At 53.6% G+C, this 17,782-nt stretch overlaps 1 protein-coding gene across 2 annotated transcripts in view; it reads left to right on the top strand.

The window, feature by feature from the left end:
- The first annotated feature begins 16,648 nt into the window (after window positions 1–16,648).
- DOC2B (double C2 domain beta) overlaps window positions 16,649–17,782 on the top strand; it is a 37,356-nt gene continuing 36,222 nt past the window's right edge. The window contains exon 1 of one of the 2 annotated variants that reach the window (XM_077851827.1): window positions 16,649–17,095. In XM_077851827.1, the coding sequence (XP_077707953.1) occupies window positions 16,711–17,095 (385 nt within the window). In that variant the 5' untranslated portion in view covers window positions 16,649–16,710. The remainder of the gene's footprint in view (window positions 17,096–17,782) is intronic. The other variant, XM_077851828.1, reaches the window with a different exon arrangement.

The raw sequence follows: 17,782 nt of genomic DNA, 5'->3' as shown, positions 1-17,782 counted from the left end.
GGGACACCTGGGTGGCTCAGTAGTTGAGCATCTGCCTTCGGTTCAGGTCATGATCCCAGTGTCCTGGTAATGGGAAAACACAGGGCTAGCTGAGGACAAGGCACGAGCCTGGGGCAACACATTGACAATCCTTGAAACAGGCAAAGGGACATTCCTCTACGGACTCAACTGACTCAACTGCCTGGATGTTATACTTTGCTAAGGGCAGAAGGGAATCTTAGCCCAACCCCCAGGATCCTGTAAGTCTACCTAAACATATAGAAATTCCTTTAGAAATTTCCTTTATCTCTAAACCCCCAAGATATATATTGGCCATCGATCATCCCCCAAGCACATGACCCACCGATATTCATCTGAAGGGTCTCATGACTCAGGTTTTATTGGGCAGTAGTAAGTGACCTTTTCCCAACAATAGCTGCCCCCTCAAGGTCCTTGAAACCTTGCTTCCAAAATACCTTAGAGAGGACGCTATCCTCAAACCCCTCCCAACTCCCAGCCTCCCCTCACAGGCCCAAGAGTCCTGTCCCTAGGCTTTAATAAAACCACCATTTTGCACCAAAAATGTCTCAAGAATTCTTTTTTGGTCGTCGGCTCCAGACCTCACCTATTTTCCAAAACTTCATCACTGGGATTGAGCCCGCTTCAGGCTCCCTGCTTAGTGGCGAGCCTGCTTTCCCCTCTGCCTGCTTCCCCCTCTGTCTGCCGCTCCCCCTGCTTGCGCTTGCTCTCTCTGGCAAATAAATAAATAAAATCTTTTAAAAAATAAATAAATAAGTAAATGCTCTTGTTAGCAGACCAGCCCTCGGCAGTCCTCCCAGTTGCCTTTGGAACCTGATGCTCACTGCCCCCGGGGCTGGGGCTGGCGCAAGGGAGATAAACAAGCTTTACCAACTCATTGTTCTTAATTTGCAGTGAGGCCAAAGCTTGGGCTCTGAATTGAGCTCCGTTCTAAAGACTTTATTTTTTTTATTTTTTTTTTATTGTTCAGAGGCCTTTGATTCCTTCACTTCCTAGGAACTGGCTGAGTTCCCAGGGTTGAGGTTGCCTTGAAGTCTGATTGCTGAAGGAGAAAGAGTTTCCGTCCATTTTGTTGTTAACTCAATCCAGAGTCTGAGCTGGTAACATAGAAATTGCAAACATCCTGGATAGCATTTCCCCAACTAGATTGTCTTGGCAAATGCAAATATGAAACGGGGAAGGATAGATACAGGATAGGTCCCAGTTGCAGGCTGAGGTATGCCAAGTGGTGGTTGGTCAGCCCAAAGAGACCCAAACTTTCAGGGGGGGCACAAACCAGAAAAAATCTCCCCCGGATTTGGGGACTAGCATGATGTTGCCCACATTTTTGTCTTGCCAAGTAAGAATATCAAATCATAACCACTGTAGAAGATCACTCTCGGGACACCTGGCTCAGTGGTTGAGTGTCTGCCTTTGGCTCGGGTCGTGATCCGGGGATCGAGTCCCACATCGGGCTCCCTTTGAAGAGCCTGCTTCTCCCTCTGCCTGTGTCTCTGCCTCGCTCTCTGTCTCTCGTGAATAAATAAATAAAATCTAAAAAAAAGAGGCGGGGGGGATTTAACCTTGTTTAAAACTTACTATGTTGTCCTCTGCTTTTCCTCTTTTACCATGGCTGGGCAAAGCCTTCGTCACGACCCGTCAGCTTCCTAGCCTTTGCAAACCACCAGGCAGGACCAAGACTTGGGAGCTAGATGCCAGAACTCCTGGGTCTGGGCCCAGGGCAGCTCCTGTGCTGTTGCATGGCATGGGGCTGGCTGTTCCCCAGCCAGCCAGAGCAGAGACACAGCCTGGCTTTGCATCAAGAGCTCTCTTCTTGTTAGTTGTATGATCCTGCTAAAGACCTGCATGCCTCAGTTTCCCATCTATAATGGCAGCAGTGACCACGCACACCTCATGGGCCTATGATGAGGCCACATATCTGGCACACAGCGCCTGCTCACTCGATGTTTACTGGTGCTCTTTCTTTTTTGTTTTTAAACCATTTTATTTTTTTAAATTTTATTTACTTATTAGAGAGAGAGAGCATGAGCAGAGGGAGGAGCACAGAGAGAGGTGCTTTTCAATGAGCTCCCACAGTTCCTTGCAGGTCTGTGTATGTTCAAAAGAGTCCAGGGACAGGAATGATCATTGGGGACAGGAAGCATCCAGGCCAGGGAGCAGAGACACGGTGGATTGGACTCCTGGCAGTGCAAGGTGGGGCTGGCCCTGTGGCTCCAGCAGCTCCAGGAAGTCTCCAGAGACCATGCCCGGCTCCGCTGAAACTTTAACAAAGGTCCTCAGCAGGCATGGGGCAGAAGAGAGGGCTGTGGGTACAGAGGCGGGGCTGAAACCCCCTCTCCTACCATGCACACACGCACACACACACACACACATGCACACACACGCATGCATGCATGTATGCACTCTGACAGTCTCTTCCCTCAGCACCAGAGGATCTCTGAACACTGACTCTGGTCAGCTGAGTGTGTGTACACTGTGCACACGTGGCCATGTGTGCACGTGAGCATGAATGTGCATTTGTATGGGTATGTGCAGATGTGTGCACAAGCATGTAAGCACATGCGGTCACATGTCCAAGTGTGGGTGTGCATGCACAGATACAGGTATATATGTGTTTTTGTGGTATATGCATGAGCACAAAAGAATTTAAAAGTTAGTTCTTTATTTTTTTAAGATTTTATTTATTTATTCATGAGAGACACAGAGAGAGGCAGAGACACAGGCAGAGGGAGAAGCAGGCTCCATGCAGGGAGCCTGATGCAGGACTCCAGGATCACGCCCTGGGCCAAAGGCAGGTGCTAAACTGCTGAGCCCCCCAGGGATCCCCTTAAAATTCTGACCTCTCTCTCCCTCTCTCTCTCTTTCCATCCGTCCTCCCCTTCCTTTTTTCTCCTTTTCTCCCTTCCCTATAATAAAAAAAGACAAGCTGCAGAGGAGACTAGAAGAGGGCCAGGGGACCTGGAAGTCACAGGGCCATGGGTCTGAATGCCAGCTCGGCCAGTTTCCATCCAAAGCCTCAGAGTCCCTTCTGAGGGTGTTTGCTTGACAGACTGCACCACAGGCCAACGCGGGCTCTCGGACGCCGGAGCAGGCACACATGGGACTGTTGCATTGCAGGCTCTGGGCTCAGGAGGCCGCATTCACAGCCTGTCCTGCAGGTTTCTTGCAGTGTGAGCTCGGGTGGTTTCTCGCCCTCTCTGTGCCCCGTGTCCCGGTCTCTAAGAGACCCTCCCTGACACAGGGGCTGTCAGGGCTCAGTGAGTGATATACTGTGTGAACAGTGCTTGGCACACAGTGGAAGCTTTATAACGGCAGCCAGTAAAATGTGTGTTGAGAAGCATTTAGAGAAAAAGAGAAAACAAAAAACTATTTAGACTTTTCAGGAGGGATGAAACAGTTCTAAAATTGGATTGTGCGGATAGTTACACAACCATGTAAATTTACTAAAAATCATTATCGCGTACACAAAACGGTTGAGTTTTATAGCATATAAATTATGCCTCAATTAAAGCTGTTTTTTTAATAAGGCATTCAGAGCTGAGTTGCAGAATAATGCATGCAGTATTGTGCCATTTATGGACAGTTCTAAACTGGATAAAACAATACTGCTGTTATACAAATACCCATAGTAAAAATCTTGAAGGCTGCCCCGAGGGGACCCACATCAGCTGCATCATTATGTTCACTCGCGGGAGAGGGGGTTGGCCATGAGACCCAGGAAGGGAAAGTTTTATCTGTGGTATTTCACAATATGGACATTTTTAAAACTGGGAAATCCAGGCCATGGTGTCACAGAACCAGAGCACAAGGGGGCAGGAGAAGCTGAGAAGCGTGACTGAAGGACCCTTGCTGGAGGCTTGGCGTCCAGAAGTCACTTCCTTATTTCAGGACTTCGGGGTGGAAATGTGATTATGCATCGGTGCTCCAGGCAATTTTCAAGCACTTTTTTTCTTTTTAAGTTGAAACCCTCAACAAACAAACAAACAAACAAACAAACATGAAAGGGTTCATTTTGTTGAGAATGTTTTGGGGTTTGTTATGTTAATCTCTATACTCTTATTTGTTGAAATTCAAAATAGTTAAAACAAGATAATGGCTTGCCTGCGGGCTGGGGTGAGGGTTGTAGAGGGTAATGAGACTCTTCTGGGACCACAGACTGAAGCGCACAGGAGGGGGGCAGAGCCCTGAGCATCACCTCGGTCCTCCCTCCTCAACCAGGGTGGCCCTGGGGTTACCTTGGCTGCTCTCAGTCCCCATGGGAGCAGCTGCACTGCAGCGGCCCCTCAGCCTCACCCCCTCCCCGGGCTCCCAGACGCACTGAGCGCTGGCAGACAGTTGCCAAAGGGGCCTCAGACAGCCTCCCTGATTTACCAGGCTCTCCACGTCTCCCTGCTGATGGATGACCTGTGCTTTCCCTCTCTCCTCCCTCTAAATGCTTCTGTCTCCAAGGCCACCCGCCCAGAGTGGGAGCACGTTCACAGGCGGGAGGAGCTGGGCTGGCTGGCAGGGCCTGGGCTGGCCTTCCGGCCTCCTTCCACCCAAGCTGCCCTGCCAGTAACCCCGGGGTCTCACCCACAGCCAGAGCTAGGCCTGGGGTGCTGTTTTGCTCAGATCCCTCCCCTTCAACTCCTGTGAACGGAGCTCCACCAGCAGGGGCCAGGCCCTGAGCTAGATCCCTGCCCCAAGGGAGCCCCTGGACAGTAAACAATGAGCACCCTTGGCTTCGGTGGGGTTGTCAGGCCTCTCTAGAAGAGGGTCTGGAACAGAGATCTAAAAGGTGAGAATGAGGCACCCATCAAGTGATTTGGTGTAAGAATATTTTAGAAAAGAAGCTGACTGGGGCCGCCTGGGTGGCTCAGTGGCTTAAGCAACTAATTTAGGCTCAGGTCATGATCTCGGGGTCCTGGATTGGGTCCCGTCTGGGGGCTCTCACTCGCAGGGCATCTGCTTCTCCCTCTGCCCCTGCCCCCTGCTCATGGTGCGCTCTCCCTATCTCTTTGTTTCTCTCTCAAATAAATAAAATATTTTAAAAAGAAAAGAAAGAAGGGAGGGAGGGAGGGAAAGAGAAAAGGAGCAGGCTAGTACAAATGCCCTGAGGCAAGCCCATGCTTCTGTTCAGGGGAGGATTGGACGAAGGAAATGAAATGGATTCCTCCTCAAGACTGAATACCCTCTGCCATGGCCCTGGGGGGTAAGGGGAGGTGTCAAGGTAGAGTCACCACCAGGGCCACCAGAACCCAGGCAGGGCCAAGGGAGGAGCCCCAGGAAACCCCCACTGGCTTACTGAGTGGGCTTTAAGCCTTGAACCTAAAGTTGCTTCTAGAGGATCCCAGATGGCAGGAGAGGGGACGACCACCCTTTCTGCCCCTCAGAGCAGAGGGAGGTAGGGAGCCTCAAGCCCTGTCCCTGCCTCAAAATTACTGGATGACCTTGGACAGGTTGGGGCACCTCTCGGGACCTCGGTTTCCATGTTAGCCAAGATGTGCCATGCTTGTGGACCCTGCCTGCCCCTGACTGCAGAACCCTGGGAACGTGGGTGATTCCCAGGCCCCACTCCAGCTCCAGGCCTCTCTGAGGGTGAGTCCCGAGGACCTCCTGGGCGGTCCAAAGTCACCTGAAGTAACACCCCACATCTCAAGGGCCACAGAGATGGAGCGGTTCCCTCCAGGTCCTCAAGAAATTTGACCCTGTTGGGGAGACAGACTCTTAAACTAAAATCACCAGATGTGTGACAAGCCCTGTAACATGTCAAGGACGTGGCCACAAGGGGACATGGTGGGAAGAACACCTGTGCTGGCGCGGAGGGCACCGAGGGGCTGGCTGCTCAGGGAGGGGTGATGGCAGAGGCAGCCCCGCCAGCGGCTGTCTGGGCACCGGCCTGAGCAGCAGGAGAGGTGCCCAAGGAGTTGGAGGAGCCCTTCACTGTCCCTAACTCTTTGACTCTAAGTACAGATGCCACCAAGTGCTCCACACACTCGCCCAGAAGGCAGGCAGCATGGGGGCAAGGGGGGGGTGACAGCTGGGCCTCAGGCCCCCCCCCACCCCATCCCCTGGGCCCCTGCACACCACACGCTCCAGCCAACTCAACCAGAAACAGTTCTGCCAGCAGCCACACCTTCCCACATGGCCTTTAGTGCGGGCTGTGCCCCCTGCAAGGACCCCTTCTCGCTCTTCCACCGCCTTCACGAGGCTAACTCGTTCTCAGCCTTGGGTTTCGGGGACCCAGCAAGTGGGGCAAGGGAGGCAGGGCTGCTGCTGCTAACCCCACTCCCCCACACCGACCCTGGGTCCTCCGAAGAGCTGGGGGCGAGCCCTGAGGCCTACCCTGCAGGAGCCTGGGCCCCAGAGCGGTTGTCCCATGCAGGCAGGGGATTGACCTGGGATTGACCATCACCGTGGGGGACAGTAAGCAAACCCCAGCCAGGCTCCAGACCCCCTAACACACTTGCAAAGAGCTGTGCTCTGTTATCTTCAGCTTAAATATGTGTGGCAAACTTGGATTGTCCGTGGAAGTTGGGGGACAGTCGCTGTCACAGCCAGGGTGATGGGGCTGAACACATCGGGACAGGGGATGGTTAAGAGCACAGATTCTGGAGCCAAACTGCCTGGGCTCAAATGTGGCTTCTGTCTCATTTCAGTTGGTGAGACCTTGGGCAACTGACTCACCCTCATGTACTTAATGAAAAATATTTCATTGTAATAACTACATGTTTATGTCAGTGTGCGGTAGAGAAATATAACTGACACATCGATTTCTGTCACAGGTGCTATTGTTAGGACAAAGCTAAGCTGGATATTTAAAGCAGCTTTAAGGCAAGTTGATTTGGGACACCTGGGTGGCTCAGTGGTTGAGCCCTTTGGCCCAGGGCATGATCCTGGGGTCTTGGGATCGAGTCCCACATCAGGCTCCCTGCAGGAAGCCTGCTTCTCCTTATGCCTATGTCTCTGCCTCTCTCTCTGTGTCCCTCATGAATAAATAAATAAGATCTTTAAAAAAAAAATAAAACAAGTTGATTTGTAAAGAAAACTATAAAGTAAATAATGCAGGTCTCAGTTGAGAAGCTGGCTCATAAGCAACAGAGCCTGAGGAATGCCAGTTTCAGGGCCTGCTTAGCTCCGCTTTGGGGTTTCACAGGGGTAATGGTTTTCAAACTGTTCTTCAGACCTTGGGACCCCAGAAGCCTGGGCAGGTGGAGATGCATGGCCTATTGGGTGACAGAGTGGTCCATAGCAGCAGAGGGCCATGAAGGAAGCACCTCTGGACTGTGAGCCAGGCACTCCCACATCTGGTGCCTGATCCCTGCACCCTGTCTGGGCTCACAGATGTGGTTTAGGAACATAGCAGGGCCCAAGGTATGACCATGGGGGATGGTGACTGAAATGAAGCTACCAGGAAGGTGGTTGGCGGTTGAGGTGTCCAGGCCGGGATCTGTTGTGTTGGCCGCCAAGGCGTCGGGAGCCCCTGGAATGGCATGGATAGTGTGGGTGTTGACAGGGCCTGGGATGCGGGGGATGTGCTGGGAGGAGCCTCAGAGGGATTTGGGGAGACTCCACTGCCAGGGATGGAGGAGGGTGCTGAAATGGTGGGGAAGGCCCAGGTCTTCAGAAGTCTTACCTACAGAGGAGCAAGAATCTCTGAGCCCTAGGGACAGGGCTGAGAGGGAAGCCAGCAGTGGGAGGAAACGTGGAGCTAGGGAAGCTCAGAGATGCCTGGGCACCCAGGGCTCCGGTCCGTCGGTCGGTCGGTCGGTTGGGTCATTGTGGACAGGAGTCCCGCTGGGAGGTAGGCAGTGCTCAGCCAAGGGGAGGCCTCTGGAGCAGCCGCCTCAGCCCAGTGGAGGACCTGGGAAGTCACAGCGCCCTCCCGTGGGGATTCCTGCCTTGGTGGATCCCCGTGCTTCTCCTGAATCCCACCATTCCAGCCCTGGATCCAGGTTTAGGACTTGCCCTGGGGGCTGGAAATACAGACAGTGACTGTTTAAACAATTATAATTTTTTATTGAGGTATAATTGACATATATTCATGTAGGTATACAACATCATGATTCAATATTAGTGTATATTGCAAGACGATCAACATAGTCTAGTTAACATCCATCACCACACATAGTTATCATTTCTTGTCTCATTTTCTTTTTATTTATTTTGTTTAAAGATTTTATTTATTTATTCATGAGAGACACAGAGAGAGAGAGAGGCAGACACAGAGCCAGAGGGAGAAGCAGGCTCCCTGCGGGGAGCCCAACGCAGAACTCGATCCCAGGACCCCAGTATCACAGCCTGAGCTGAAGGCAGACTCTCAACCACTGAGCCACCCAGGCACCCCTCATTTTTTGTCTCATGGTGAGAACTTTTTTTTTTAAGATTTTATTTATTTATTTGGGAGAGACACACACAGAGAGAGAGGCAGAGACACAGGTAGAGGGAGAAGCAGGCTCCATGCAGGGAGCCTGACGTGGGACTTGATCTCTGGTCTCCAGGATCAGCCCTGGGCTGAAGGCATCACTAAACCGCTGGGCCACCTGGGCTGCCCTTCATGGTGAGAACTTTTAAGATATTCTCTTGGGGTGCCTCGGTGGCTCAGTCAGTTAAGTATCTGACTCTTGATCTCAGCTCAGGTCATGAGCTCAGGGTCGTGGGTTGAAGCCCCATGTTGGAGCCTACTTACAGAAGACCTACTCTCTCAGCATTATTTTATTTTTATTTTTAATTTTTTAAAAAAGATTTTATTTATTTATTCATGAGAAACACACAGAGAGAGAGAGAGAGAGAGAGAGGCAGAGACACAGGCAGAGGGAGAAACAGGCTCCACGCAGGGAGCCCAATGTGGGACCCGATCCCGGGTCCCAAGGATCATGCCCCGGGCCAAAGGCAGCGCCAAACCACTGGGCCACCAGGGCTGCCCCATCATTATTATTTTTTAATGGTGCAATTAAAAACGTGTTTACGTTGTGGGCTTATTTTTTTCCTACTTTTTTATTGTGGTAAAATATACATAACATAAAACCCACATGTTCACCATTTTTAAGAGTATGATCAGTGGGCTAAGTACTTTCACAACGTTGTGCAAGAATCACTGCTATTTCTAGAACTTTTTCATCTTCCCAAAGAGAAACTCCATAATCATTAAATAATAACCACCGCCCCCCAAGCCTCTGGTAACTTCTATATACTTTCTATCTCTCTCAATTCATCTATTCCAGGCTGATTTTTTTTTTTGAGTTGGTAATACATGTATGTAGTAAAAGTGCACAGAGCAGAAAAATGTCTCCCTATCCCCCAATTCCCTTCCCAGATGAACTATTTTATTTTTTTAAAGATTTTTAAAATTTATTTATTTATTTATTTATTTACCTGAGAGAGAGAGAGAGAGAGAGAGAGAACAAGAGCACAGGGAGGAGCAGAGGAAGAGGGACCAGCAGACTCCATGCTGAGTGTGAAGCCCAATGCGGGGCTCTATCCCACAACCCTTAGCTCATGACCTGAGCTGAAACCAAGAGTCCCAGAGGTATCTGAAAGATATGAAAATATCCATGTGTGTATGCATCATTTTATATACTGTTTATGCCTCCTCTTTTTTAATTTAACCATACTTCTGAGATGAAAAGGTTTTTAGTGCATCAGAATATCAATAGAGGGGCGCCTGAGTGGCTCAATCTGTTAAGCATCTGCCTTTGGCTCAGGTCAGGATCTTGGGGTCCTGGGATCCAGTCCCACATCGGGCTCTCTATTCAGGGGGGAGCCTGCTTCTCCCTCTCCCTCTGTAACTACCTTTGCTTGTGCTCTCTCCCAAATAAATAAATAAAATCTTATTTAAAAAACAATATCAGGGATCCCTGGGTGGTTCAGGGGTTTAGCGCCTGCCTTTGGCCCAGGGTGTGATCTTGGAGTCCTGGGATCAAGTCCCACATCGGGCTCCCTGCATGGAGCCTGCTTCTCCCTCTGCCTGTGTCTCTGCCTCTCTCTCTCTCTTTCTCTCTCTCCCTCTGAATAAATAAATTTTAAAAATCTTTTTTAAAAAAATCAAGATGTGGGGACGCCTGGGTGGCTCAGCGGTTGAGTGTCTGCCTTCAGCTCAGGGCATGATCCCGTGGTCCTGGGGTTTGAGTCCCACATCGGGCTCCCTGTGGGGAGCTGCTTCTCCCTCTGCCTGTGTCTCTGCCTCTCTCTGGGTCTCTCATGAAAAAATAAATAAAATCTTTTTTTAAAATTCCAAGACGTGACATCCCCTGGGGAGGGCAATAGGATGGAGGAGAAATATTGGGGCATTTTAAATGCATCTGCAATTTTTTTTTTTTTTTTAGATTTTATTTATTTATGAGAGACACAGAGAGAGAGGCAGAGACACAGCAGGAGAAGCAGGCTCCATGCAGGGAGCCCAATACGGGACTCGATCCCGGGTCTCTAGGATCGCACCCTGGGCTGAAGGCAGCGCTAAACCGCTGAGCCACCTGGGCTGCCCTGTAATTTTTTTTTTTTTTTTTTTTAATTTATGATAGGCACACAGTGAGAGAGAGAGAGGCAGAGACACAGGCAGAGGGAGAAGCAGGCTCCATGCACCGGGAGCCCGACGTGGGACTCGATCCCAGGTCTCCAGGATCGCGCCCTGGGCCAAAGGCAGGCGCCAAACCACTGCGCCACCCAGGGATCCCCCTTGTAATTTTTTTTAATTGTGATAATTCTATATTTAGCTTTTTGAGGAGCCTGTTATGTTTTATTTGAAGTCTGGCTTATGGGTTCAGGCAATCTTTACATTAAACTCTGGGCCTTTTTTGTATGATTGAAATATTTCATAAATTTTAGGGCAACCCTGGTGGCTTAGTGGTTTAGCACCGCTTGCAGCCCGGGGTGTGATCCTGGAGACCCGGAATCGAGTCCCACGTCGGGCTCCCTGCATGGAGCCTGCTTCTCCCTCTGCCTGTGTCTCTGCCTCTCTCTCTCTCTGTGTGTGTGTGTGTGTGTGTCTCTATGAATAAATAAATAAAATCTTTAAAAATTTTTTTAAAAAGAAATATTTCATAAATTTTAAAAAGTAGAATGAGTTACCTGAACATTAAAAGTAGAATGAGTTAAAATTGGAAGCCACTATTTGCGCTGTGCTTTCTGAATTGCATCATTAATATAAAGCTGTTTGAGGGAACATTTGTGGCTATTGACCTGGATTTCAAAATTGCCAGTTAGGGGCACCTGGGTGGTTCAGTGGTTTAGCGTTTGCCTTTGGCTCAGGGCATGATTCTGGGTGCCCTGGTCCCAGGGCATGGGACCTGGGATGGAGTCCCACATCGGGCTCCCTGCAGGGAGCCTGCTTCTCCCTCTGTCTGGGTCTATGCCTCTCTCTCTCTGTGTGTGTCTCTAATGAATAAATAAAATCTTTAAAACAAAACAAATGAACAAAAATTGCCAGTTAGAGCTCCTGCCCATTCTAACCTCCCATAATGCTGACATGACCACCCCAGTCCCAGAGACACTGAGACAAGACCCTTGGCTCCAGGGGCCCGTAGGTCTCTGAAGGCAGGGTGGTGGGGCCACTGCCTCCTCTGTGCTGTCACCCTAGCCTCAGGCTACACTCTTGTCCTCCAGCAGGTCATTTCTGGAGCTTCCCTTAAGATTCAGCATTATCTTTTGCTGGCATCTGATCTCCAGCCAGAGGCAGCCTGATCCCAGGCAAGCCCCCTCCTAGCAGATGAGCTTCTCACCGGGGTCTCTTTCCTGTCCAGCAGCACAGACCACACCCTGCATGAGGGAGACAGGGCTGTGGTCCTTCTACCCAAACCCCTGGGTATGAGTCTGGCTCTACCTTGTGTGACCTTGGGCCAGGTTCTCCATCTCCACAGGCCTGTTTCCTCACATAGGAATCGAGAGGGGCGAGTGAGGGGCTCACACGTCTGTGGTCCACACACCACTGAACAGGTGTCCCAGAAGGGGAAGACGACGAGCATCTCTAAGCCATTTAGCCCATGATGGCAGCTCCAAGAACATTTGACATCTGCAAAACATCATCAGGTAAGTGTTAACTTTTCCCCACTGATAGACCTAATGGTTGTAAATGTACTGTGACGAGTGTAATCTGTTTATGAGAATGTGCATAATAAATTATCACATCAAGTTTGCCCTCAGCAGCCACAGGCTCCACTGCAAACGCTTGCGGTGACTTGCTTCCTCAGCACTCCACCATGCTCTCCATGCTGAGGCCACCGTGTGGAGCAAGGAGGAGGCAGCCATTGGCCAGAGTGGAAGGCTCCCAGGTCCCTTCCTGATCTGCCCTCCATCACCGGAATCTAAAGACAAAGGGGACTTCATCACCAGGCCCCCTGCAGAACGCAACAGAGCCTGTCACAGCCTAGGTGCTGAATAAGTACTTGTAAATGTATGGATTTTCAAGAGACCCTGAAAGGCCTCTCCATCAACCAGCCACAGGGCTTAGAATTTGTCCCTCAGGCCCTCCTTTGGGTAAGACATTCCTACGAATACAGAGAAGGTTCTTTCAGCACAACATGCTAAGAGCTCCTCCAGTAATCAAGGAATAGTGGAAATTGGGGGTACATGTTAGGCCAGAGCCCAGGAGGGGGGGAGCGCCCTCCTCCCAGGGCACTTGGACACCAGCCAGAGATGCCAACCAAGGACATCTAGCCAAGTGCAGAGTCATTTCCTGTGAAATGCCTGTCACCTACTGAAAGGAAAGGCTTTAACTGTTCATTCTCAGCCAGGAAAGAAGTCTCAATGCCCAAAGCGACATGTGGGGATCTTTGCCAAAGCACTCTAGAAATTCCAACACCCACCCCCTCCCTGGGTGTCGTACATTGTTCATTGAACAGTGTGGAGGCAGCAAGATGAGTTGAGAATTATTAAACCTTGGCACCCTCTAACCCAGCAATTCTTATAAAAATAATTGTGCATAAAGATAATCCAGGGGTGCTGGTTAAGATGCATCCTGAGTCTTCGCGCACATACCTGACTCAGTGGGTGTGAGGTAGGGACCTGGAATCTGCATCATTAATAAGCATCCTGCTGGTACAGACACCTGGGCCAGCCTTCGAGGAACCCACTTCTACTTCATTGGATGGGGGCCTTTTGGGGGTGGTGCTCGGAAGCCTGTTAAGAGAAGCAGGTAGAAAGGAAGCAAGTATAAGCACAGGGTTCCTGAGGGCTATGACCTAGGGCAGACTGTCCCACTCAACTTCATTAAGGGCCGATTCAGCTGCCAACATGACTGATGGAGTCTGGACACGTCCAGGTGCTAAAAGATGCTCATTCATGCCAGTCAGCACCCCAGCCTGGGCAAGTACATTCACTTCTCACTGCACTTCTCCCAGCATCCTCACCTGGTCCTTGCAGAAGAGGGCGGCCAAATATACTTCACTGATAGTGAAACTGAGGCAGGCTCAGGGCAGATGGAGATGGTTTGCACCAGGACGGCAGGGGCAAGAGAATTACCAGTGACTGAGTGCCGGTTGCACACCAGGCACTTTCTATCCGTCCTCATCAGCATCTCTCAGAAAACTGTCCGTGGCCTCCCCCATTCCACCAGTGGGACTGACTGGGCCTAAGTTTAGCAACTTGCCCAAAGTCAGACACAGGAGCTGGGAGACACTGGCTTTTGGATCCAAATTTGCCTGATTCTCCAGCCCATACTCTTTCTAGAAGATGGATACCTGCCCAGATAGCACCAATTCTACCCCCACCTCACTGGGGCTCATAGCTGGAGGAACTCAGACCTCAGAGTGGCTCTCCACTCTGCCACCTGCCAGAGGTTGACCCTACATATGCCACCTCTTTTTCCAAGGAACATCTCAGGATTCCCTGACTCAGTGCTTTTTCACCCTCCCCACTTCTTCCAGACCTTCTGAGAGCCAGCACCTGCAGAGTCAAAAGCTGTGAGTAGATGCTCCAAAAAGCCAGACCCACAGAAGGTCAAAGAGGGCAGAGGAAGAGGTCAGCCCCCTCCTGTCCCCATCCGCAGTGAATACAGAGGTATACCTTTATAAACAAACAAACAAACAAACAAACAAGATTTTATTTATTTATTAAAGAGAAAGTGAGCACAAGTGGGGAAGAGGGGCAGAGGGAGAGGCATAAGCAGACACCCCTCCGAGTAGAAAACCTCCCACACACAGGGCTCAATCCCAGGATCTCGCTCATGACCTAAGCCAGAGGCAAATGCTTAACCAACTGAGCCACCCAGGCAACCCCAGGGGTATACCTTTGATGTCAAAAGGGCACAGGGTCAGGGGTCACGATATCCACTCTCATTCCCAGTCACCTGACTTCCTGAAGCCTCCTTTTCCCCAACTGTAAAATGGTAACAGCACTCTCTTTCTCAAGTGAAGAAATTACGAAATGATGGTTCAGTGTCTGTATTTTAATACCTGTATCATTACATAATCACTTTGTGAAGCAGCCACCTGTGGCACAGAAGTCACTCTATGCCTATTTAAGGACGAATCCCCTTAAGCATGCCCAGAAACTGGAAACCCACTAGGCTTCCAGGCTCTCTAGTCCTTCCCTTGGCCTTAGACTCCTGGAAGGCTGAATTCTCCTCCTAGCAGGACCCCAAATAGTCTTTGGGAAGCTGCCAGCCCCGCTCTTTCCCAGTATAAGCCCTGAGGCTACCGGCCCTTCCCTCTACCCCGCCTCTTCCTCCTTAATTCTTCCCCTCCCTTTCCACCTTAATTTGGGCTGTCTCCACCCCAGAAGCTCAGGAGTAGCTCTGGGGAACAGCATTTTACCTGCGTTTCCAGCTCTGCTTTGACCCCTCAAGCTTTGAAGGGGTGAGGAGGAAGAGGCAGAGGAAGGGGACGTGGAAGCTTCGAAAAAAGTCAGGACACCTAGGTTTCTAATCCCAGCTCTGCTGCAAACAGTGGTGGTCACTGTGGGTAAGTCAGTGTGCCTGAGCTTTAATTTCCTCACGGGAACATGGGAACAGTATCCCTGTCTACTTCATGGCTAATGTAAGGAATCACTGCGCTGACTGCTGTGAACGGTCTGGGTACAGTATACCGACTGTCACCGCTCAGTCAGCACAGAACTTACCACAAAACAGCATATGGTTTTCCATCATTTCTTACCAGTGAGTCTTGTCTCCCAAGAGGAGAGAAAGAGAAAGCCAACCCTACTGGGCACCTCTGATCTGTCATGTTCTGTGCTAGATGGGGCCTCACCACAATGCTGTTAGGTTGGAATTAGCCCCATTTCACAGATGAGAAAACAGGTTCAAAGAGATCAAATGATCTGTCAGAATGTAGCAGCTGGAAGTGATGAGAAAGGGTCTCTTCTCTCTCCTCTCCACCCCTTTCAAGGGGTTATGGTGGAGGAAGGGACACTGGCTTGGGGCCCCTCATTTACACTCATGGAAGGGACCCAGCGAAGCATTTCTTTCTTTCTTCTTTCTTCTTTCTTTCTTTCCCTCTTTCTTTAAGAGTTTATTTATTTATCCATGAGAGACACACAGAGAGAAGCAGAGACACAGGCAGAGGGAGAAGCAGGCTGTAGGGAGCTGGATGTGGGATGCGGGACTGGATCCCGCCACCCTGGGATCACGACCTTAGCCAAAGACAGATGCTCACCCACTGAGCTACCCAGGTTTTCTGAAGATAAGCGTTTCTAATATGTCACTAGAAACTGGGGAGTAAACAGGATCCTGTCCCGGCCCAGGGCTTCCCGGAGACACACCTGTATAAGCCGCGGCCATTCCCAACAGAGCCGCCCCCGGAAAGCACTGGGCCCGGCTTTCTTACCAGGTGGGGAGCCTGAGCCTGCGGGCGGCAGCGCCCTGCCTCCCCACTTCCACCTCATCCATCGCTCACTGGGAAGGTGCCTTCTGCCCAGGCCCCGTCCCCGCCGTCCCCTCTCCTGACCACAGCTGGCGGTCAAGGTTCTCACCTACCCCGTCCCCACCAGGAGAGGTGGCGGCTCCCTAACCAGCTGAGGGACTGACTCGGGGCTACGGAGGGTGTGTGCTTGTACGCGACCTGGGAGGAAGTGTGAACAGACTGCCCATGACCTTGGACCAGCGAGGATGTACCTGTCCGCACGCTCCCGTGTGTCCTGCTGGGCGGCGCTCCGAGTCCCCCATCACGCCCACGAGCGCGTGTGTCCCGTTAGGCGGGCGTGTCCTGGGAGCGTGGTGTACTACAGCCACCCCAACCAACTCTGCAAGGGTCCATCGGTCTGCGTGTGCGTCCTGCGAGGTGAGCCAAGTGTCTGCACAGGCTTCTCTGCTTGGAGTGACTCGGCACCCCCGCGTGTCCTGTGCGAGCGAACAGAACCCAGCGAGGGCTGGCACGGGCGGGAACGCGGCGGCGCGTCCTGCGGCTCCCTGCCCAGCCTCCCCGCGGGCCCGCCGCTGTGCGCGCGTGGAAGGCGCCGGGGCCCGCGGGGGTGCGCGCGCCGGGGCCAGCGCGAGGGAGTGCGGCGCCGCCCGCTCGGCTCGCTCCGCTCGGCGCCCGCCCGCGCAGCCGGCTCGCTCACACCGCCTGGCTCCGCCGTGACGCGGCCTGGGCCCGCCCCCCGCCTGCCGGCCCCCGGCGCTCTCCAGCCGGCCGCCGCCGAGCCGAGAGCAGCCGCGTCAGGGCCGTCCGGGGGCGCCGCCGGCGGTGCCCGCAGCCCTCGCCGCGCCCCGCCGGGCCTGCCGACCGCCTCCCCGCCGTCCCCGGGCCGGGCAGGGCCGCGCCCGGGCGGGGCCGCGCTGCCTGCATGACCCTCCGGCGGCGCGGGGAGAAAGCGACCATCAGCATCCAGGAGCATATGGCCATCGACGTGTGCCCCGGCCCCATTCGGCCCATCAAGCAGATCTCCGACTACTTCCCCCGCTTCCCCCGGGGCCTGCCCCCGGACGCCGGGCCCCGCGCCGCCGCGGCCCCGGACGCCCCCGCGCGCCCCGCCGCGGCCAGCGCGGGCCGCCGCAGCCCCTCCGACGGCGCCCGCGACGACGACGAGGACGTCGACCAGCTCTTCGGAGCCTACGGCCCGGGCCCCGGCCCCGGCCCCGGCCCCGGCCCCGGCCCCGCCCCGGGGCGGCCGCCCGCCAAGCCGCCGGAGGACGAGCCGGACGCCGACGGCTACGAGTCCGACGACTGCAGTAAGTTTCCCACCGCCGAGGCCCGCCGCCCCGCCCCCCCCGCCCCCCCGGCCCGGCCTCCGCGCGCTCCCCGACCCCGACCTCGCCGCCCGCGCCCGGCCTCCGCGCGCTCCCTGTCGCCGGCACCCACTCCCGCGGGGCCGCCCCCGCCCGCTCCGCGCGCCCTTCGCGCGCCCTGCGGACCCAACCCCGACCCCTCCCCGGGCCCGTCCCCGAGAGGTGGGAAGTTTGGGGGCGCCCGCTGAGGGCGTCCGGTTTCCGGGCCCGGATCTGCGCTCCCGCGCCGCGCCCCCTCTCGGCCCGCCGGCGGGGAGTTCCGGCGCGGGCGGCGGCTTTTGTTCCCGGGAAGGGCGGAGCTGCGCCCCGGGGAGACACCAGTTGCTGCGGGCCGCGCGGTCCTCCCCGCCCGGAGCCGCTGCGGGCCGGCCTCGCCGCCGAGGGGCGGGGGCGGGGGCGGGGGCCGGGCCGGCCTCCCTCCCGAGTGGGCCCGGCGGCCCGCAGAGCGCAGCGGCTCCCGGTCCGGGCCGAGCACGGGGGGCCGCGGGGCCGCTCGTCCTCTGGAAAACCCTTGGCCGAGCCACCTCCCGCGCCCGCGGACCCCGCCGCGGCGCTGTCCCGGCCGCCGACCTTCGCCCACCTGTTACGCCCGCTTCCCAAGGCCGGGAAGGGCCCCCAGCCCGCGCCGCC

Source organism: Canis aureus, chromosome 16 (genome assembly GCF_053574225.1).
Source record: "Canis aureus isolate CA01 chromosome 16, VMU_Caureus_v.1.0, whole genome shotgun sequence".
Classification (NCBI taxonomy): domain Eukaryota; kingdom Metazoa; phylum Chordata; class Mammalia; order Carnivora; family Canidae; genus Canis; species Canis aureus.
Note: the sequence above shows the minus strand (reverse complement) of the source record. Positions and strands in the feature narration are given on the sequence as shown.